At 40.5% G+C, this 25,017-nt stretch overlaps 1 protein-coding gene across 5 annotated transcripts in view; it reads right to left on the reverse strand.

The window, feature by feature from the left end:
* The window catches only part of pde4d (phosphodiesterase 4D, cAMP-specific), a 174,422-nt gene that overhangs the window by 10,244 nt on the left and 139,161 nt on the right, over window positions 1–25,017 (reverse strand). For 4 of the 5 annotated variants that reach the window (XM_034117982.1, XM_034117981.1, XM_034117983.1 and 1 more), the window contains 5 exons: window positions 12,604–12,795; window positions 10,829–10,865; window positions 10,667–10,743; window positions 10,164–10,213; window positions 5,807–5,919 (listed from right to left, as the gene is read on the reverse strand). In XM_034117982.1, coding sequence (XP_033973873.1) covers window positions 5,807–5,919; window positions 10,164–10,213; window positions 10,667–10,743; window positions 10,829–10,865; window positions 12,604–12,795 — 469 coding nt within the window. Of the gene's footprint in view, window positions 1–5,806; window positions 5,920–10,163; window positions 10,214–10,666; window positions 10,744–10,828; window positions 10,866–12,603; window positions 12,796–19,428; window positions 20,158–25,017 lie in introns of those variants that run through there. The other variant, XM_034117986.1, reaches the window with a different exon arrangement.

The following is a 25,017-nucleotide window of genomic DNA, read 5'->3' on the forward strand; positions in this document are numbered from 1 at the left end:
AAATGCACGTCATGTGCAGATGTATTTACTTGACACATAATTATTAAGTAGTAAATGAAATGGCAGTGAGATACAATCACTGTTATACATTTAAGAAAAAAATATCTCTGATTGTTTAATTACAAATTGCAGCCACCCTAAAAACATCCCTCATAACATAAAGAAATGTGCGAGCAACTCAACAACCCAGAGGATCTAAAAAAGTCTAAAGAGTGTGACTGTATTATTCCATGTAGCAGGGCAATTGTGGCATAAAAAAAAACATGAAATGAGCAAGAAGTAGTAAAAATGTTTGTGCTTTAAAATACAAATTAACTTAAAAAGTTAACTACATATGTTTATTTTCTTTGCTGTAAATCCAAACAGTTTAGGCGTTCTAAAGTACAGTGCAAGTACCACCATCTGTCCCTATCACAGATACATCAAAATGGATGATGGATCCAGAAATGTCACACCTTTAAAGCATTGTTCAACGAGTGGGCGAGGAGCTACAACATACAACCCTGCTTCCAAATCTGTGTCAAGGATTAACCTCAGTAACAAAAAAAACACTTCCACTCCCTGGAAAATAATTAAAACAATCATATTAAAATAGGGGGTGGTAAAAAATACCTGAATAATTAATTACATTTGACCAATCGGAGACAACCTCTTACCTTTATATATCCCCAGGACACAGAGCGTAGATAATTAGCTTCAGGCATGTTGACAAATTAACAAAATAGATCCACAAAGGTTCAGGTTTACAGCCAAGAATATAGTTTGGATGATGAAAACGCTAGCGAACGAAAACAGTCCGCAGCTGTGGCCAGTAAAAGACTTCAACCTGAAGAGCCTTCAATGTCCATAAATGAAGCATCATATTCCTGTCCTGCAAATATCCACAGAAGTGAGCCCATGTTGCAGAAAGCAGAGGAAAAGAAGCTTCTGAGAGAGGAAACATGCAGCAATCCAAAAATCCGATGAGAGCATATCGTGACCACACACACTGAGATCCACATGACATGTGCATGCGTACACACACACTCACACACACATATACAGGACACACTGCTGAGGTGGTGAATAATTGATGATGGTGCGGATGCTTGGTAGATGCCAAAGCACCAGGACAGCAAAATAAATTCTGTCAACAGCTCCTGCCTGTGTGTATGACACTAGCTCTCATGTGAAGAGCACAGGCTGCTTCTCTCACTCTGGCCCAATTCCAAACCACACCCTACACCCTACCCAGTCCCACTCCGTGACGGAGTGAACTCCGTGGAGTGACACTCGCAGCTGAACGAGGCTCCCTCCTGTCAGATGGAGGGAGTAAATACAACGGCAAGCTTTGGGACAAACTCCCCTCTCTCCGGTAGAAACAGGAAATGCCGTAACTGTATGTAACTGTTTCAACGGTACTTGAACTCTGTCACACAACAGCAGCAAATCAGGGCCCAGATATGGAAGAAGTGTGAGCTCATCACCTCTAATTGGCTTAGATTGGAACAGACTCAAAGTCACCTGCTGTGTGATTGGCTGGGACCAAAGTCAGTGGAAAATGTACTGCTTCACGTTCTTTCCATTCCTGTAGTGCAGGAATTAGTGGCTTTGCATTTGTATGTGTGTGTACACACAGTATATGTTTTTGTTGTGTGTAGGCAAAACATGTTTACATAACATGGCATGGTTTGTGAGTGTATGCTTTTGAATGACTGACCTAACCCTGTTTGTAGTATGATGAAAAATAACAGGTTACCTCATCCAACATCATACAACACTGAGGTCAGCTTTTAGTGCTAATGCGAGATGAGTCACAGAAACATCACTATTGAAATGATGTTCTTCATGAAAACCAATTAATCCTGCAAAAAGAGCGAGCGTCCCCGTTATCTGAAAGCACTGTTTCCACACAGGCTGCTGTGTGTCACTGAGCTTAAGAGGTTGTTGCTTTAGTTACTAACAATGATCATGGACGCTGATTGAAAGAGAAGTTTGAATGGAGCTGTATCATCAGTAACAGTACGAATGGTTCTCTTATGAAAAAAATCAACCATGAGCAAAAACAAATCATATCTACCTATTTCTACTGCCATTTGGCTATCTTCCATTGTGATGGGATTGCATTTTACAAAATCCTTTTCAAGAATATAAAGTACAAATCCTACATTAAGCTCAGTAAAGCCAAGCCGGAAAATATGTATATTATATAATCAATATTATAAAAATATTGATTATAGCCGCTGTAATGATGGTGGGGCATTATGCCTTTGAATCACAAAATATAATAATTTTAGAATAAAAAAAAAGACAGATTTTGATTCTATACAGAAAAGTAAAGTTAAGTCCTTAATCTTGAATGTACAGTTCTTCTTTCTTTCTCTTAGTGTGTGTGTGTGTGAGCGCATTTGTGCACATGCATGTGTCATGTGTATTTAATGGTCCAGCAGCAAAAAGGGACCAAACCTGTCTCAGCTTACTTCTCACCCCACCTCCACACTCATCCTGGTACTTTGAGTAATTTACAGCTACACTGGAGCAGATGAGACTGACATCCAGTAGCTTTGATTGACTCTGAGCCAAGCAGGCCACCACAGGCCCAGGGACACACACACACAAACACACACTCACAAGTTTACAGTATACACAAATATAACACCAGCAGATACCCTTCCTTTCCACACATGCTCCCTCTCTGTCACATACACATATTGATGGCTAAGCAAAGAGGTGTGAACACAAACTATCGGATAGGAATTGGAAAGTGTCACACCAAGCTAAGCTGTGACTTGTGTGTAATTAGTTTTTCGAGTGACCAAAGATATCCACTCCCTGCTGTAAATAGCCCACGACACCTCCAGAGCTCCATAGCATTTCTTTATTTTTTCACAGTTCACATCTATTATGGTGGCGACGCCCCCCCCCCCCCTCCCTACAGAAGACCAGGGACTTTAATTGCTGTCCCACTGACTGACAAGTGTATTTGCTTTCCAATTATGACCCTAACAAAATATGGAGAAGGAAATATAGAGTATGTAAGAAGTTAAATGATAATTATAAGGAATCAGAGCAAAATATAAAAAACGAAAAACTTGTATGTATCTTAAACTATTAAGATACATAGATTAATAAAATAGCAATTCTAATCATTCAGTAGGAGTACTGACAAACAGCCGTAAAGAAATTCAACCCTCAGTAAAAAAAATCCAAACGATAAAACCTATCAGCTACTTAAGAATGACTTTGACTTGCACGTATGAGACTAAGAATTAAAACGGACTTATGACACAATTTAGACAAATAAATCTAACTTTAGGGACACAGCAGTGATCAAGTGGACACCAAGTATTTTCAAGCTGAGGCCTTAAAACTATTGTTTCTACCCTAAGTGGGTCCAAGCAGTGAATCAAGAGTATCTTCCTGTTCTTACTGTCCTAAATGATTAGACCATGAAGAGACTGAAAACTTGACCGGTCACATTGTTCCTGAGGCCGAGCAAGAGGAAGACCAGTCGCTGATTCTGGAAACTCCGACACACACACAACAAGAACGTCCTAAACAAGAGCCACCAGATAAACCACCAGTGCAATGCTCGGCTAAAGAGAGATGCATTCATCTCAAAAGAAATATGAGAGGTATAATGAATTGTACTACATTCCTAATAAGGGTGTCAACATTTTTTTGTATCATAATATGATGTGATACATATTCTTTGGACAGTGATACAATATCAGTTTGTATCACAAAGTCTGATAAAATGGGGTTTATATTTTAAATCAATTCAGGGGCATGTGGTCAATAGAGACTATTTCATTAATATCAACTCACAAAAAGTGAACTAAATCATAATTTGACAGTTGTATTACTGGGCTCTGTAAAAAAACAGGTATGCTTGGAAGGACATGTTGACACGGATAAACCCTTGTTTGTTGAGTATGTTTATCAGCTGCTGTGTAATACTAAACATGTATTCTCTCCATAGTTTGAGTTCCTTTTAGGCAAACAGTTATGTCACCTTGTTTGACCTACTGTTATAACTGCCCCTGACGCTGATATTCAGAGATGACATACACTATTTCTCTAGATAATGTTAGAATCTGATTGGGGTCATTACTTGGGGACATGAAAAGCAGAACTAACTGCACAGCTTCCACAGAGTAAACACCAACAAATGTGAGCGCTAAACGACACTGCTAAAGCAAAGGTAGAGGTGGTGACTTTCACAGGAATGTCACAGGAAACAGAGGAAATGAGAGCACTTTCTTTAGTAACTCAATTCAATTTACATCAAGGGTATTCCATGTTATTGTTTCTTTCTCATCTCAATTCTTGCTTTATCGATGAATAGCTTGTGTTGAGTGTTCAATGTAAATTAAAGTGTGCAGGATACAGACACAAAACAAAGACTATGTGTGGAGTATGTAGTCACTGTATTTCCTACGATGTGTATGTGTGTGTTGCTGGAGTGAGATAACAGGCTGGTTGGGCCTTTAGCTGTTGCCATGACAACCAGAGATAGCTGTCCTGGTAAGCAATAGTGAGACAGAGCGTGTTACAGGTTTGTACTTATTTAAAATAAAAAGAAATCCCTTTTAAATGAAGCAGATGTCCGGGTCATGCATGTGATGGTAACATCAGCAATGTGTGTGTGTGTGTGTGTAATATTCCTTTGTCTGTCCGTCCTCCCTGCCTCTGCTCTCCATCCATCCCCCCTCCTGTGACATCACAGTGTGTGACATCACCAGAGCCGATCAGCATTCAGAGTGGCATAGCAGCCTCCCTCTTTCCACACACACACACACACACACACACACACACACACACACACACACACACACACACACACACACACACACACACACACACACACACACACACACACACACACACACACACACACACACACACCACACACACACACACACACACACACACACACACACACACACACACACACACACACACCGGAGGCGACTGAACATGCTCACAGCACAATTCCCTGCCTACATGGCGATGCGATCACTAACACACAAAAAATATACGACAAAAAGTCCTATGTCCCTATTGATGGTATAAGACTGAAAACTGCATAAAAATAAATAAACATAAATAACCAAATAATGATTTTCATGAGATATTAGCGAGTCAGGTTGGTTTGATATACACCTGACAAATGAACAAGGAAAAGGGCTTTATGCCAATGGACCACGTCACACAACGAGGAGGTAATGTCTATTACATATTGTAATACAGCCAATAAAATATATAAAATCAACAATCTTTAATGTGTTAAATCTCTCTGCTCTTGGAAATGTTTATAAAGTTGAGCTGCTAATCAGCATTATCTGTCATTTAACAATGAACACTGTTTCTCTGCTGCTGACTGACCAAACAGTATATTACATAGAGATCATTTGCATTCTATATTTCTTCATTTATGTATGGCTGTATTTGTAGATACTAACAAAAAAAGTCAAATGTATTATTATTTATAAGACCTGAAGTTATCCTTTAATGACACAATGCTGTTTACAGCCATGTTTCAGATGTTAATGACAACCACAAATACTTTTTAAACCTGTAACAAACATATGTAGATAACGTATATGTGCTGTTTTCATCAGCAACAAAACAGACCCCACTGAATCCTGGGTAGAAGTTTTGGAAAATGTTTCAATAAATAACACTGGAAGTGCATTCACACAATTGGGGAATTCAAGTCTTGCCGAAGAAAATCCTTTGATGAATAAGTCCTACAGATGCCGACATGTTTGCCACCAGAAAGAAACGTAACAAGTTGTTATAAACTTTTTGTTGTGATGCTTACCTTGTTGGAGGCCATCTCGCTGACGGAGTGTCTTGTCTGCAGCGTCTCCAGCTGGTCCAGACACCAGTCCAGCTCCTCCAGGGTCTCAGTGGCCAGTTTCTGGTAGGCCTCCTCTGCAGGGGCAAGACAGGAGGGCAATGGGTCAGTAAGGGCCCGCTTCAGAGGGCTAGGGGACGGTCCAGGCCCGGCGTCTCCCACCCCACATACAGCTAAGCTGGGATACCCCGAGTAGACACATGGGTGACTCTTCATACTGGACAGGTGAGCCAGCTGCGGGCCTGGGGGGGGGGGGTCCTGTGTCCTGACCCACAGAGGAGCAGTCACAGGTCAGCGGGGGCAGAGCTCGCTGATTCCCTTGGAAAAAAAAAACCTCCTGTGCAGTCCTACAGTTCAAATCCTGGATTCTTCCTTTAAGAGTGAGTTAGATACAATCCCAGGGAGGACAGTAAAGGTGATAGATGGCAAACAGCCACCCCTGAGCCAGTTCTGGGTGTCCAAATAAATGTTAACAGGAAGAGGGTCACAGCAGAGAATACAGAGGTAACCCAAAGAGAAAAAGGAGAACAAGCAATTTCTCAGATATTCACCATATCCCATACACAGCACATATATCACAGTCAGTGATCTAGGTGTGTAAGGTTTTCGCTATTATTCATAAGAGAGATGTAATTCCAGTCATGTAGCAGGATGAACAGCAGTCTGCTTAGCAGGCCCATGTCTGCTATAGGCGGGATGGAGGGAAGACAGGGGAGGTGGAAAAGAGGATCAGAACCAGTCAAGATCCACGTCAATACTGTCCAGCGAGGAACACACACCAGATTGCTCACAGCATCCTGACATGGTGAACGAATTCAAAGACATCCAAAACACACACGGACGCATTCAGACACACACATGCATACACACATACACACATACACACTCACACAAGACAAAATGCTAACCAAAACACATCATCATTTTGTCCTCTTAGCCTGGATGAAATTATCCATGGTGTCCGGGAAGCAAAGGGTATAATCCGTAGCTGTGTTTTTAGGATAGTTTCCTATAGATGCTCTGTGTATATGGGGGTGGGCTTCTGTTGCTTCGGCGTCCCTGGTAGCCAAACGTGCTACTCTCCCCAAGCTGTACCTAAAGCCTGAGAGGACTGCACTGTGGATGGGGAAGGGAGAGTGAGAAATTGTGGACTGGAATAAAAGAGGAGTAGAGGCAGAGCTAGGAGCTCCCTATACTATGTGTGCCTGCATGCTACAGTAATATGTGTTCAGCATACAAATCCACCAAAACAGAGGTAAACAAGTAGATTGCTGACGATATGGTAACGATGGCAGAGCGTTAGCCCTACATCAAAGCATCCTTTGGTTATTTTGTATCAGAAATGTAAGACATGCATCCCTCAAAGTCAGCCTATGTTGAAAGAAAATGTCACCTTGTCAGAAGCCAATTCATATTGATGCCTTGACTAATTTGGGAAAGCACAGGCTCTTAATGCTATGTGATCTGTGATCTAGGGGGGTCCCTTTAACTGTAATTCAGTTACAGCTAAAGTGACATATAGAGAAAGCAGATTACAATCACATGATGTCATTTCAGCTAAATGTACATTTTCAGTCCATTAGACCCCCTCAAAGACATCTATAACTGGTATGTTTGGAAACATGCACACCACTTTGATATGACTATTTAGTGTATAAGCATGACCATCTCTTAACCTCTCTTTTTCAATATCCCCCCCGTCCTGCTTTATTGTCTTTGACAAATCCCCCCTCCTCCCATAGTCCCCTTCCTCTCCCACACTTGTTTCCTCCGCTGATCTCTGAAATACCTTCCTCCTCCCTCTTTTGTATCCCTTCTGTCTCTCTCCTCTTTCTTTCTCTCAGTCTCCCTTTCTCTCTCTGTCTCTCTCCCTGGTGTGGTGTCAGTGGCTGGGGTGCTACTCTTTCTGACAGCAACTGCACTGACGTCAATGACATTCTTCTCATGCTTAGTGCGACATCAGACACCGGCGCTCGGAGAGGCCACTCTGCTGCACAGACGCAGGGCTGCAGCCAAACTATGTACCGGAGCAGCTCGGCAGTGAAGTCGGACTGTGAGAGGAAGGACATGAGAGAGAAGGAGAGAAATATGCAGAGAGGGGAGGCTGGACCACAAATAAATCACATTGATGTGATATCAATTGTTATGCTTACTTGTATATGTTCTGCATCTTGAGTTACGGTTTAAGATATCATGTGCAAATGATAAAAAACACATAACATACTCAATCTGATGCAATGTGTAATTTGATAATATAATGCTTGTTTTCATTTGTTTTAATATGTCTTCAAACCTATGTTGTGGGGATTCAAATGATAAGGATGAAAGAGAAAGGACCCTCTTGGCACTATGCCCCATATGGATAAAGAAATAACTGTTCATCATAAATCATCTAATAGATTTGAGGAGGTCTTGGACATAAATAAAATATCCCATTTATCTGGGAACTTAAATTATTACAATTATAAGCCCTGTTTTAAATGATCTGGCCATGTTGTTTTCAGATGAAGTACAAGATGCAATATCAAGAGAGAGAGAAAGGAGTCATTCAGAGAAGTGGCCTCACTCATATTAATGTCATATCTAGAATATAAACCAACAGTTTAAAAGACTGCAATAACATTTCGGATTGAGAGTATGGGATGTTCAATGTTAAAACATACATTGAAACTTTGTAGCATGAGTTGTCATCCTGTTTGCTATGATAGTCACATGCTCAATGATTATGCCTCAATTTGTAAATAAAAAAATGGCTCCAAAAGATCTTCTTCATATGAACAGTGAGTCCATAACAGATGACAGAAAAATGGGAAGCAGAGAGGATGGCAGTGGGATGAGCACAGATAGGAAAGTAGAAAAAAGAGTAAAGTAAGAGTAAAGAGATTACTACATGTAATCCTTTTTTAATTCACTAGTAATCTATCAATGACTGATTTAAATGACTTTTACCTATTCTCCCGAAATTGTCTTTATCTGCAAGATGACTCAGTCAACGCCTCAGCAAACCTTTGCATTACAAGTAGTCAATACTCTCAAACAATCATGCTCATGACTCAAAGCTGTCACCAGTTTATGGCAGGGCACATAATGGCTGCACACCAGTATGATTGTGTTCTAAATATAGCACAATGTCACCAGGTTCTAATATATAAGCAGAGGAGATGTATTAGGATAGAATGTGATTCTTGTGAGGAATGCCAAGATCAAACACATATTTTTATACAACATAGGTAAAATAATTGTTTTTACCCCACTGTAAAATATGCACATACTGCATGTGTGTTTGTATTTGAATGTTTGTGTGAAACAAAAACAAAAACAATTTATTAATGGTGGCTGTTTTACGGCCTCTCCTGCATCACTAGCTACAGTAGGTTGCAATCATTGATACTGATAAAAAGAAAAGTGACTGTCAAGGACAAGTCTATTCTAGCCGTCTAACACTGTGACCATGACTTCTTCACAACAAGAACTCAAGATTCATTCAACAAAGATTCATTCATTTCATTCATTCAATTATCAAAGTTTATGGTGATGGACAAAATCCTAAAACATGGCAGGCTAAAGCTCCGAACTGACATCTGTTTTGTATAAAAACAAATGTACAATACTTTCTTAAACGTGTCTCTAAGTTGGTAAGTGGATTGAAAACATGGAGATCTGGAGCTTCAGTGACTGAAAGTTAACATCCACTATAAAGCTGCTTTTAGAAACATATAAACTGGGTGATTGTCCTGCAAAAGATGTGATATGGCAACTTGCAAAGTCCCACAAAATAAGCAGAAACTGAGCGTTCATTCAAAAGTGAACAAACCTCTGTAACTGTTATTACCTTTTCAGAAGATTTGACAGCAGCTTGAATAAATAAACCCATAATAGACAATAATGTTTCTAATACTAAAACGTTTAATGCTGTATCACTTTACCTTTGGTCCTCCTATTTAGCATTTACTGTACAAGTATATAAATATGTAATAAATGGTTTAGGACAAACACAAATAGGCATGTTTGATAACAATCAAAGTGTGTGTTCATTTACAGTATTTGTCACCAATTATAACCTCTCCTATGAAGACATATTACATTATAGTTATTGAGAAATACATGAACAGTTATATCTGCTTCTACATTATAGTATGTTATTTACCATATATTCTATGTTTATACATTGCCAAACAATTGGACTTTAAGTAAAGTATCACATCTAATGCTAACAATATTAATTACGTTGACTTTTTCTATAGCATTATCTATTCCTGATCTCCAGACACACACACACATAGACTCATCGAGGACACACGCCATTAAGCTGTCTACGTACCTGTGAAGGTGGTCTTGGTGATGGGGGGTTGGTTACACATGGGTGATCTCCTGTGATGGGGGAGGCAAACACACACTGAGACATTTCCTTACCAAAACAATAGAATCAGCAGTTTACATGAAAATAGTTCCTTTATAACTCTCTATACGACTTTTACCAATAAAGGAGAACCATTTCCTTTTAATCATTTCTACACATGTAGGCAGCACACTGCAGCAGAGGGTACCTTCGCAGACAACTGTTGTTGTAGTACTCAATATAAACAGCAGAGGGCGAGCAAGGCCAGACTGTGAGTGAGCTCTAGACACAGTGCAGGTAAGTGCAGCATGTGAATACCTGAACATCTCTGCAGCTTCTTACTCATAAAAGGGACTGTCATCAAACATGTGTGATTTGCTGGCATGTTGACAACAGTTGTCTGTGATACAGTCACTCCTCCCACTATGACAGATTTCATTTCTGTTTGATACACAAAAACAAAAACAGTTAAGCAAGCAACTTACTTATTGGCCGCTCTGTCTTGTGATAGATTAGTTAATGCACCAAAGTTGTTTCGTACTGTTCTCAAGCTTGCCAGAACCTGTAGGGAAAATGTACCATACATTAATTAATGACAAATATGAAGACAAATGTAAAAAAGATGTGTATTGGGCTCCAGCGCTCACCTGTGCAAATGGCGTTACAATCATATCGTCACCATGACTGAAAAACACAAAGACAGTGGCTTTAACATCAGCTGCAGATCTACAATATATTAATATTAAGCAACAGAGGAGTTTGTTCATGTGTTGAAAGGGTCAAGGGGAGGAGAGGGGGGGGGGGGGTCATCACATTAGATTAGTTTCGGCATCTCTGATGCACTCGATCACAGTGACATGTTTACTCATCACATCACCACCAGCTGAGGCCCTACGTCACTGTGTGTAATAGTTGTAAACAGTTGGAGGTTTAATAAGGGATGTGATGGTGGACATGTTTCTGAACACACAATGGTGAGCATGTTCCTGACTTTGTCTCTGTTATTCAGCCCTTGGACACACATGTTAGAGTCCTGCCAAAGGGAACCCCAGTGGCATTGTTAAAGGTGTTGATAGCATTACTCATTCAACTAAAGGAATCTTAAACCGTGCTCTTTGAGTCAGAATCCTGCTGACCTCTGAGCTACATTATGACTGTGAACACTGTCAACATTTGTTCAGGTGACAGCAGGGTAATGTTGTCACGGAGCACTCCTCCTCCTGCTCTGTTCTACAAGGCCGCAGCCACGTCATGCACACACCCACCGACACGTGAGCTGACACGTCTGGCATGAAAGTCAAAAGAGACACAGGCTTGTCATGTGCTCCTATCACAAGACAAATAGGAGGTATTTAAAGTAAAGATGAGGGGCCATGTTCCCTTTGAGTGACAGAAAGAATGTTTGAGAACAGATAAGAGGAGAGGCAAGAATATGAGATATGATATGGCTGTTCACCTTTGCCTTTTGGCGGCACATACAGGCTGTGCTATCCCTTTTTTGATATTTTCTTGTGAGAATTTACTCTGACAAAGTAAGAGGATTCTGAGGATGTCTCTTAGTGTTTAAGGAAGTATGCAATCAACAATACACATTAAACTTAGTAGTGTTGAATTATTCATTTTGCAAGGAGAGCTTTTAAGACATGCTGCCTCCTGCTAGCTATCTCAAGTTTCCTAATTTATGCAATTCAGCAGAATAAAACATGAAAGAATGAGGCCTAAAGTATTAAGTGGTTTTTTTAAGGTCAAAGGCTTTAAAGGTTTTTACAATGGTAAATGGATAGTGGTCGTAGGTCAAGAGAGGGCCATGGGTTTTAGACTCGAGCAAAGGCTGCATTAAGTAGGAAATATAAGGTTACTGCATGACATTGTTTTTCTTTCTTTAGTCTATTTGTCTTTTCCTTCAGGCTGAATTGAAATGCTATATTTTCAGTCAATATTTTATTTCCTGTAGTGAACAGTACGTGTAACTGGATGCCACCACTGTGTAGGAAGAGAGGAATGTGCTATCGATATATACACTGAGCCAGAAAATACCAGCTGGTTTGTGTGTTTGACCATCATGTCTGCAGTCTGCTATGGTTGTAAGGCAGTGGAGAGTTAGTGTCTAAGACAAATGAACAGACCAACTCACAACCCAAATCAACCCCATTATTCTTATGAGTTACAGAGTCACACAAACTCTGATTGTGGACACTTTGTGACTGACCACCTTGTTTATGCCCCTGAAAATGGCTAAAAATAGAAGTGACACCACACAATCAGGATTCGGTCATGCACACATCCCACTGGGGCAAGCTAGCTGCGAGGCGGCTTTGAGATCTGGTCTAATCAACAGCCAGCCATGACACAGATTTAGAGAAGCAGGAAAGAAGGTATCACATTGAGCACAATAAGGAGAATCGGACAATATTAGACTCACATGTCACTGGCAATGGAGGAGTTTCGGGACATAGACTTGGGCGAGAGGTCGTAGTCACTGTCAGAGCGGTAGAGGAACGACTCTCTCCGTTGGCTGTGGACAAAATTGGCCTGCAGGATGAGGCCTGAGCCCGGGCTGGCCATGGGGTCCAGGGGGCTGCGACCTGATGATGTGCCATTGTCCACATCGAAGCTACATATGTAGGAAAAAGAGAGGGAGAAAGACACAAAGATTAGAATCAGATTTGGTATAGCTGATACTTATTGGTTACGTCATACAGGAAAAAAGTCTTACAGAATTTAAACTTTGACGAAATTCGAAAGGCAAAGCAATATATTTTCCAAGCCAAGATTCCTGGTGCTGAATCTCTGTTGCTCTTTCAACAGTCAAACAATGAATGAAGTGACAAATCTGACCGCTACATGCAATTATGCAATTTCTCCGGTCTTTTGACACACAACTTCTTATAAGAGAGTACACAGGCATTACTAAATATATGAACTTCTAATAAGGTCTATAATAGGTTGTACTTATAGCTGTGTGATGTGGATCGTCCTTTCACATCTGAATATATATGATACAAACATTAATTACTTATAGAGGTCTGGATGACTATGATCACAAGCTGTGACATTCAAATCATAAAATAACATGACTACCATGCAGGCATGACGGCACTAAGCTACTCAAGCACTGCTGGATGACGTCAATTTGCTTTACCATTTGACATTATAATAAATCAGTCACTCATTATCTGGCAGATTATTGGGTGATTATAATTGGTGGGAAAATAATTGGCAGCATCACAAACGAATGCAGCAATATTCAAAGCCTGTTAATACAAGTACAATTGATATGCTTAGTTTAAACTGTGCACAGCGCCACAGGGAATACCTCTGCTCTGAAATGATGCTGACTCACTGCTGAATGGAGTTTCTAAACCTGTGACACTTTTTCTCACTGGGACGTCACGATGAGTTCGTAAATCTCCTCAGTGATTGTTCGCTCAGGTCATGACTAACGCCAGTGACCAGGGATATCTGCCTCATCTCTAAAGCTTTCAGGCAATCCCATAATCCCATCTGGTGAATGTTAAGGTCAGGGGGGATTCATACGTGTTGGGATAACGTCCCACCTTGCCATCACCATCATCCTCACCACAGAAAACAACCAAAAGCTTAATCCAATATCATTTACAACTTTGCCAAGTCAGGACACCCTGTTAATGTTGGTAGTTGTGCATGTGGAAGAGCAGAGGATGTTCTTAGAACAGAGTGAACAATGTGAGGGGGTATTTACGTGTTTTTGCACATGGTAGAAAAGCATTATTAAACAGCTAACTAACACATTCCTTGTTGTCAACAATGATTCATGACTAACATTTGTATCAGTAATCCTCTTGAGCTGGTATGTTTTCTGCAGGGTATTTCACTGCCTCAATAGATGATTCACTGACCAACAGATGCAAGTTATTATCACTTTAAATCATGATTAGCAAAGTTGATTTGTAGGTTGTGAGAATATGGGGGATTGTAGGGCCTACTCATGGTTTGGGAGAGTCATTTTAAGAGGAAGAAGTCATTATGCTTTGCACAAACATTGTTTTACTGGAGGTCTCTAAACGACACACAGGACATTCCAGGCATACATTCCATGACAAATTGAAAAGGCTAAACACTTGCTATCTGTTCTGTGATCTCTCCGAGGGGCAGCAGCTAAGTGAGTGTGAAGTCTGTGAGCTATAGTTGTGGGATAGTTTGGCCTTCTGCTCTTGTTTTTCACACACACACACACACACACACACACACACACACACACACACACACACACACACACACACACACACACACACACACACACACACACACACACACACACACACACACACACACACACACACACACACACACACACACACACACACACACACATTGCAATCCAATATCCAATCCACACCCTCATCACATCAAGTGATCCATCTGTTTTCTCCACTGCAGGTGTGAAGCCACAGGAACAAAAGTGATGTATAAACTTTCATTCCAGACAAAGGGCAGTTGTTCTGTGTTAAAAGTGTGTATGGCTGTGTGTATAAGGTTTACGTATGAGGTAAAATAGAAAAAGATAAAGATCACAGATAGAGAGATGGTGAGAGTGCCAAAACACAAGACACAGCAGCATATGTTTCACAACTGATTCATTTTCACACTTAGTATGACGTCACAGCCTACGATGATTCTCAGCCAAACCTCTGAGTGTGTGTGTGTGTGTGTGCGAGCCACAGTTTGACTCCAAAGACACGCCTTTTTTTATTGAATCTTTGTCACTATTTTACTGAGGTATTTCACCAGTATTGACATCACAATGGGAATGTCTGGCCTTTTCCCTGCTCTGACATAAAGCAGCAGGCTTTGATGAACAAGTATGAGCTTGAAAGAAAAAGGACAACACCCCATATGACTCTGTTGTGAGAATCATCAAAAAGCACAAGTACAACTCAGAGGGGATTATTGTGGAGATGGAAAGTAAATCTGGCACTTAGGAGGCAGACAAAAAGAAGCCATAGTTTACCCAAAAAGGGAGTTATTCAAAACCCAGATATAAATAGCAAGGAAGGAAATATTTGATTTGCAGACACTAAGGGGATATTGGAGAGCTTCAAATCTATTCTTCAAACTTCATATTGTAGAATAACTAAATGAAAGATAGACTCGCTGCAAATCTGCACTGATTTGCACTCATATTAAGAATTTCAACGAGTGCTCAAAATGACTGTATTAGAAGCCTAGCCAAAAATGTTGACACATGTTAATTTGATACTGCTTTCAATCATGTTGCTGGTTGCTACCTGATAATTAATAACATTATCCTGGAAAGGCTTGGGACTTTGGAAGATACATTTCATAAAATATTTCCAAAATCCGGGTATTCAAGTGTTAAAAGCATGAATGTATCTTGAATAAGCTGTGCAACAATCATACTTTGCGTAGACTTGACAGATGATAACAGACATGAGGGGCTGATAGCTAATCTTTGTTGTAATCAAAGCCTGCCTCATATCTAGAGATGGTTCACTGAAAAATTACAACACAAGTAAGATTAGTATTGCAGTAACCTGATGAGCTACAACAGTCTGCAGCTACGTCAGTAGAGGGAGAAATGGCCTGTAGGGACAGTGTTCCCACAGGGGTAGAGTTTGATGCTGGAGTTAGGGTTACAGGGAAAACACAAGGAGTGTTGTTGCTAGAAAACTTCAGCTGCACTATAACAGTGTGTTGCTATGTTAAAACACACACATGTTGGCACTGAGATAGCTGAGTAGTGCCTATTTTGACTTTATTCTGTAGTATGCTGCTGGGCCTCAGGACAAAGCAAATCACTTTTATCCTCTCTGTCTCACTATCACTTCTGTCTTGATCTTCTCTGTCCTTCTGGGTCTGTCTTTCAATCTTCACACACACACACACACACACACACACACACACACACACACAACACACACACACACACACACACACACACACACAACACACACACACACACACACACACACACACACCACACACACACACACACACACACACACACACTACACACACACCACACACACACACACACACCACACACACACACACACACACACACACACACACACACACACATCAAATGGCATAGATCAATGACTCATTCATTTTCAGCCCTGGGTCACTGGAGCAATTATAAACCCCACAGGAGTTGATGTGATAGCTCTGTGAGGAGACGCACGGGAGGAAGAGGTCAGGGCATAACTGTAATTGGCAGAAGATAGTGAGGCTCTGTTCTCCAAAGATATTTCAGAGTTGGTGGAACAGAAAAATACCCAACTATACAAGAGTTCAAGACTGTACGTTTTAACGTAATATTTCTGTCTCTTTACAAAGTGCAAAAAAGCATAAAATAAATATACAGTTTAAGACTTTTTGGTTTTACTACTGACAAAAACATTGTTATGGATTAGCAATGTGGGACTTTATTTATGTGATTCATGTACTGTTGAAAGTTGGAGGAGGTATGTCACCTCAGCATCTTCTAAGTACGGACCAAATTGTGTCTGTAAAATCAAATATCAAATGACTTTAAGTACAGATATGTTTTGTTTCCCTTACCCTGCACATACAATTGTGAACTTAATGTTGCAGGACATATAGCAAAGCAGCTTATTCATAAACACAGAGGCCCAAAAAAGAACTCCATTGGGCTACATGTTAGGATTCATAAACCTCTAATTCTCAGCACTGTCCTCGCTATCTTTGAAAGGGAACTCAACAGAGAAGTGGTCCAAACAAACTTTACCAATAGAAAATAAGACACAGAAAACATATTGAGCAGAGGGCAGCCAGGCCAAGCAGATCCGTGACTGACTACTCTGGAGACCACCGAGACACATTTTCTATATCTCGCCCGTACTTATACACACTCCTTCTTAGTAATTGTTTTTTGGAAAATAAATCAATAATGGCTGGGTCATGGTGGCTGGGTCATGGTGGCTGGCTCTAATAAACTTTTAGGATTTTACTCATAATCCTGAAAGCAGTTCTGAGAAAAAGGTGGGTATTTTTCTTAAAGCTTTTGCTCTCTCTCTCTTTTTTCTTCCCTTTTCTTGCCCTGTAAAGTACAAATAAAAGAATAATCTTTTATTTTGTAGTCGTGGTACAACTTTAGTGCTCGCTGTCATACAGGAAACTCAGTCAATCATGAAAGACATACAAAGAGGTCACTATGGCAATGCAGCATCAACTCAGGTCACATGGTTCAGAGCAAAGCAAACCAGTCGTGCTTCTGTCTACATAAACGTCCACTCAACCATGAACCTATTCTCAGTCCTATTCATCATCTGAATTACTTAAGGTCAAATTTGGAAAATATGTTAGATAACTGGCATGTTGTCAGCTCTGTGAGAGGAAAGATAACAGGTAACCTTCAACATTTATCCACCAGGGATGCCCAACTGCAGACTCACAAAGGCCAGATGCAAGCACTTGAGTTCAAAGTCACAAATTCCCCACTTCACCATGCTCTATCTCAGCGCCCCTAACACACTCTGGGGTTTTAAAGTGGGAAAGAGGGGCTACAATAGGTGTGAAGCTAAGAGGATTTCATAAACATCATTCCCTCATCTATCCCCTCTCCCAAACTTAAGCTCACTTAAAAGTGGATACTCAAAACTCTCCGTACACAAACCTGCATTTACACGGTTGGGTGGAGCGGGGTCTACGTTTGTTCACGTCAGGGGGCACGTCACACACCGGGACCACGTCACTGTCTTCAATACGCGAGTACACAATCACTCATGCAAGCACACAAAGACGAATACGCTGTCACAAACATAAAGCCAGGAAACACACACACATTTAAGCTGTGTTTAATTGATTTATCTTGATGAGAATGATCCAACTTAGGAAGATAACACTCACCTCTGTCTGCATTACACACGCACACACTGCAAAACACTCATACCCAACACAAACAGCTAATCACCAACTATCCCCAACACAAATGTACTCATAAATCTACTATAAATCCTGTAAGCTCAGCGACAACATTATGAAAGGCAGAGCGATGATGAGAATTAGGGAAAGAAGCCTTGATACAACAGTAAATGACAGCCGAGAGGAGGGCAGGCCAGATGGAGGAGGCGGTATGCTTCGTCCAGCTGAGTACTGCTTTTGGTAATCATTCAAGAAGATGGCTCATACAAAGCTAACATTGCCAGATTCCCAGCTTTTAACATGAGAACAATGCTTAATTCTGCAGGAAGCTCTAACACTAGTATGTGATTTTTGAGTAGATTCCCTAGGTTGTACATCCTCAAACAACAACAACAACAACAACACGTACTGTCTGTGATTTCTACCGCCTGCATAGAGAACTTCTGCCCTCAAAGACCTAATTAGTATGTCTTCATTTCACACAAGCGTCATTTCCTGCTGGGGACGTTGTAGAGCAGATTAATAAACTGACAATGTGTGAACACTGTGAACCCTGCAGGGAGGTCCCACATGCTGCCGGGCAACCAACCCCCCCCCCCCCACAAACACTGCGTATTTGTCCAGGGTTGTTCTGATCCATTTACAGCTTGGCCTCAGAGTACCACAATGGGAAAACTGTGAATATTACCTTCTACAGCTAAGGCTATAGGGCAGTTTCTTAGTTGGAAATGAGTGCTGACAGGAAAGGACAAGTTAAGACAGGAGGGGGAGGGCAGGGCAATGCGTGCCCCTGGCATTGCACTCTGCATCCTGCATTTATCTGGAGCCATGTGCAGACAGGAGAATGTATACAGCGATACAACACATTCCTTAATGCATGATTTGCTTGTGTTATAGATGATTGTACTGAGTGAATAGACAGTGAGTTCTAATAAAAGCACACACCAGGGTCATGACAACTACAGCAAGTGCCTTGTCCTTATTGAGTCTGTCTGATGAGAGCAAATACACTGGAGTTCAGGACAGAACAAACATAAGCTGACTACAGAACATGTTGTGCACAAACACACACCTACAAGGTTCAGCAGGTTTCTGCAGCAAACCACAGGAGAGGCAGAAAGTTTTTGATTGAGAAGAAAAGTGATGGCTTTCAGGCGATAGTTTAAAGGGTCCACAAACACACAAAGCAAATCAAGCCAGCAGGGACAAACAACTAATAAGAAAGGAGTTGTCGCAAAGCCGGGGAGTCGGAGAAATATTCATTCTGCTGGTCATAAAGAGGCGGATGGAGAACAATAGAGAAACACACACACACACAGGATCAACATGGACATGTATCCAGCAGGACAAAGTTCTTTACCCTATTGCCTCAGTGTTCTTCAATGAGCTGGTGGAGCGCGACCGCGGTTTAAGAATGATACTCATGGTCTTGCTTTTCCTTCCACATTACATCTGCAAACACACACACACCCTGGGGGCCACGCAGAGCCCTCGGACCCCTCTGCTGGGGTCTGACCTCAGTCCTCACAGTCTGAGGTGATCCAGTGGGAGCTTCCTTTCCTTAGCGTCAGTCGATTGGAGTGCAGAACAAATCCTGCGTCCAAAATTATTCCACACTGCTGCTGCTGCTGCTTCTCCTTGAGCTGCGATTGTTTGACAGTAGGTGTTTCTTTCGCCCTCTCTCCCTCCCTCCTTCCCCTCTCTTTCTCTGTCACTCACTTGCTTTATCTTTCTTGTTAGGTAAGCGTGTGATCTGCCTTCACTAATGCAGCCTGGCTCACACTCTGTTCAACTTTCTCACTCTGCTCCTCTCTTTCACGTCCCTATGTTTTCTTTTTTCCTGACTGGAGGAAATAAGATCCCCTCCTCTCTGACGTTCTTTCCCCCTCCCTCCTTACCTCTGTCTCTCTCTTTTTTTCTTTTTTCGACTGTGTCCCTGTCTTTGAGTTACACGCCTCTCCTGAGCTGTCTCTCTGCCTATCTGTCTTCCTGAGCTGCAGCTTGGCTATGTCTGGAGTGGGAGGGGTTGTTTTGGTAGTAGTAATTCCTTGAAGGGCGGGACTTGTATCCTCCAGCAATCCTAACAATCGTCTCAAATGCCAATCACCCGGCTGCCACAGTAACCTAAAACTAACAGCTAAAGCATTTCAATGATCTGGAGACTGTGTACCAAGAGAGTAATGGTGAACTTTCAACAGATCCAAAGAGAAAAGCAATATATTGAGAAAAGGGATGTACACAAATAAGAGGTAGAACTAGTGAACATGCTTGAGAATGTATTGGTACATGTTAGCACTAAAAACACTTGAAATAAGCAATACTTTTTAAGATTATTTACCTATTAATCGTAGCAAGCAATTTGAAGCTAACTTGCAAAGTTTTGAAACTTTATTATATAAAGCATATTTCCAAATTGCCAAGAGTTTTAACGTTTTATTATGTAAAGTATAATAATCTATTAGAATATTTGTATAGTGTGAATGTATATATATTTCAGTTTCAATTTGTTTAATTCAGCCCACCAATAGAAGCACTTAAGAGCAAACAGGTTTACTGTAGTGTTAGCACTCTGAAGGAAGGCTCTACGGCTTAAATGTGTCACAAAGTCTGACACCCTTTTTAAAGCCACTTAACTCTACACTAGCCACAGAAGAGAGAGAATAGTAGCACACAGCATACAGGTACTAAGTTTATCTTTACTTTAGAAACATTCAAACTTTCATGTATTTGCATGGAGTCATGATTTGTATGCCCTATAATAAACGTATTCCAGCACTCTCTCCAAATACTTATTATTATATTCCTTCTAAACAGAAGGGCTTTACTTTGTGTCTTATCATACCAAAGACAAAGGAGGTTATTTAAAAAAATAATAAACATTATCCGTGTGCTGTTGGCAACACAATAGTGTGTGGAGCTCAGATGGCACTATCTGCTGTCACAGTTTCTGAAAAACAAGCTAACATTAGCATCCTCCAGCAGGCAGGCAGGTGTGTCAGCTGTCTGCATGTCAATCACACATAAAGGGGTAGAACCAAGCACGCTACTCATCCTCTGTATGCATGTGTTTCATGTGTGCAGCTTGTAGGACGATCACAATGAAAAATAATATATGAGTATAAGTGTAGGCATATGTTATTGCTATGTTTGTCAAATGTAATTTTCTTAAATGTTTTATGTAAGGGACTGCGGATGGAAATGAGCTCAAAGCTAAATCTGGCACTGTTACGCTTAACACATTTGACTGTTTTAAGTGTTCATTACTGTGCATTGTCCCTGCCAAATAAACGATTAAATTAATTAATTAATTTGAGCCTGGTATACAATATAAAAGATGTACATGCATACACAGACATTTATAAGGTGTTTGTGGTTTTAGGCATTATCCTGCATCTATAAATCCTGCTTTAACACTGCAAACATTATTTCAGAATTGTTTGTAGTTCTTTCTGTTAAAGTTTTGAGGATGAAGTGAAAACGCTGCACCAGATTATGAACACAACATAACAACAATGACTGTGTCCCTTCTCCAAGAGTTTAAATCAAACCGATAACAAAATACAAATAGAAAAAAACAAAACATGAACACAGACGCATCAGCATACATATTATGCCAGCCCTTTCATCTTGAGAGCAGTGCGATTATTTACATGTCATCAATACTGCAACTGGCCGTAGGCGTTAGTAACAAGAGATGGACATCAGTCAGAGGATGCTCCTCTTTGAGAGGGATGGCTTCAAGAGAAAGAGCAGCAGAGAAGAAGTTGCATCCATCTGCAGCTCTTTTAAAAAGGAAGAATAAATTGCTCATTGCACCCGTAGACTGATCCTACTATGGTCATCCACTTGATGAGGACATGACGCAGATGTGCTTTCCTGTCACGGAAGAAAATAGGCAGACCGTAGAAAACAGCGAGACAGATGATGTTTGCTAATTTCTTGATTACGCACATGCAGACAGGTTCACATGCGGTAACCTGCACAAATGACTCATGGACAAACGCATGGCCACTTTATATGCAGACACCTCTTAGCAAATACTAACACCGCTTATTCAACTCAAATAAATACTTGTTTGTGCACAAAAACTAAGCCTTGCAAATTTGATTTGTGAGACTGGGTTGCAAAAGCAGATTGCTGTGTAACCATGTATTAATTTAAAGGAAAGCTTCCTTTCATGCCGACATACGTCCATCATTTTTAAATGTCATGCCAGAAAAAGAATGAACATTACTTAATCAAATACACAATTAACGCTTTTCATTTCACCTCTGGGGGAGTTGATGGTTGATACCAGATTGTTTACATTCATATAAAAATATGACCATGTGTATGAGCACTAGAAGTAAGTAGCACTGAGTGCAGCTTGGAAGAATGATGGAGTTTATAGCTTTGTGAAAGTGGTGAAACTAATCTTATTACCACGGTTACACATTCCATTGAGTCAGGGAAATAACAAGGAAAGGGAAAAGTTGCCTTAGGAAAACTTTTTCCTCGCCTACGAGAATTGCAAATGAAAACCTTAAGATGAAAACAGAAAACATGATGACATAACCCATGTAAGTTCTATTCATCCCATGTCCTCGTTCTGGGTTCAATACTTGAGAAACTGAAAACATTTGGACCACATTTTTAAATCAATAAACTGGGTCTTAACAAGTGATGAACTGCCTCTCTTCAGTATACAACAAGTCTTAAATGAGATGCACACTGACATTTCTGGTTGTACTCTTTCTACTATCACTTTTACAAGTAATGTAGGTCACTGTCCACATAGACACACACTCACACATAATGAGTATTTACTTTTAGGCTACACTACTGCCATCCCCAGGAAGCAGTGGTGTAAAACACAAACACAAATAATGAACCTGCTCAACAGGAGTCAAATGTGCTGGAGGCAGGAATGTGCTTCAGCATGAATTCAATCTTACTCGCACTACTTACAACACTATGTAACTCCATGTATTCCAGATCAATCAGCCTCAATTTAAGAGACAATGTAGTTATATATTTATTTTATTAACACAATATTTATTTGTTAGAGGTGAATACTTTTTAACCCCTAACAAAAAGGTTAGATATACCAAATATAGGAAATAACCCAATGCAATGATGTTGTTTATATATTTCTCCCCAGTACAAAACAAATATCTTCCTATTAAATATCTTTTCCTAATAATGTCCTTTTTTTTTGCTTTTGCACTGATTACTCACTGCATTTCCAATTTCTTTGTAATTTGTAATAAAAAGTTCTGTTTTATATTCTGGAATAAAAAAAAAACATGTCAGTTAATAAATGAATGAATGAGTTAGTTATTTAGTGAATTATTAAATTGGTAAAACAGAGGCATAGTTTATGTAAGAGGAGGTCACTGCTATTACACAAATTGTATAATGGTTACTTATTAAACACTTTTGCGCCATGTATTTGCAACACTTAATTCTCTGATATATACTATATATTTATGCAATTCTGAGAACCACTGCCACCTAGTGCTAACATTGGTATAATTGTTGTCATAAAAAGCAGTTGCATAGATTAAGCGACCACAGCAATTGACAAAATTATTGATTTTGTTTAATAAAAGGCCTCTCCCAAGAAGCATGTTGGGTATAGGGTGCAAATAAACACACTCGGTGAATGCTGATATAAATAGCACTTAACTGAGGAGCAGGCAGTGAGCACAGATGGCTGCTACACAGTATTGACATCCTCCATCCATATCTATATGTCTACAAACACCACCAGTCATTACCGTTGTTCATATTCAAATGCCTTAGAGGTACAAACACAATGTGACTTTATGTTAATGCACAGACACGTTCATCAGATGATAACACGTCTAAGTTGTGTCTGAGGTCGCTGAGTACATGTGAGTCAGAGAAATGCAGCATGAAAATGGGTCTAACAAGGTCTTAACATTTTGTGTGTGAGCGTTAATGGACAGAGAGTGCTCTGATGATGAGCTTACGCTGTGCTGTGGTTAGTGAACGGACTTATCCTCTTCATCACCTTGATGCTTTAGGCGATGACTGGATGGAACCTGCTTATTTATCATTTACCTGGCTCTCAACCGTGTTCGGTAAAAACAGAGTAGCTGCTTCTCATGGAACACGGAGACACAAACAACCGCACACACACACACACTTCAGGTGGACACTATAGGTTGATCAGAGTAAACAGCAGTTACAGCTGCTACAGAGCTCTAACAACATAACCAGCGACCAAGCAACCATTTACACAAAGCTTGCTTATGAACACTGTTCCAGCTCTGTGTTGTCCAGGTGGAGCTTTTCATCAGCTAATGTTCTGATAAGAGAGAACACACACTTTGTGTACATTCATGCGAGTCATACAAACACATGAATCCACACACAGAACATAGTCACATACACCCAAAGAGCAATAACAACCAAAAGAGCAATAACAACTACAGATTTTAAGCTCAGCTGACTTTCAGTTTCAGCAAGTTTCCCTCCTGTGATCACTTCTTACTCTCCATCTCAACTTTCTACATGCAAGCAACAGTTGGATATTACATGTAGAGAAAGAGCAACACAAACAAAGCTAGAATAAGTCATATCTGACGATTTACTGAATGCATAACAACTAAATTGTTCACATGAAAACAAATACAACAAATCCTTACAAGACTAAACAAGGAAGGCTAAGGTCACATCACCATCCCTGCTTTCAAACACAGTTTCAGTCCCAAAAAACAATCCTACCCTCTCCTGCCACGAGGTTTGATGTCGATTGGCTTGTTTGTTGCGAAGGGTGAGCCGTTGGAGCAGGCATGCCGGTAACGGGCTATCCTTTCCAAGGAGAGATAATCTGAGTTCACAGGTAAACTCATTTTGAGGCTCTTAACCACTGCCACACACTGACTCCCTCACTCACACACACACTGGTGTCAAAACAGATGTAGAGAAAGAAATGATAGAA

Source organism: Trematomus bernacchii, unplaced genomic scaffold, assembly GCF_902827165.1.
Source record: "Trematomus bernacchii unplaced genomic scaffold, fTreBer1.1, whole genome shotgun sequence".
NCBI lineage: Eukaryota > Metazoa > Chordata > Actinopteri > Perciformes > Nototheniidae > Trematomus > Trematomus bernacchii.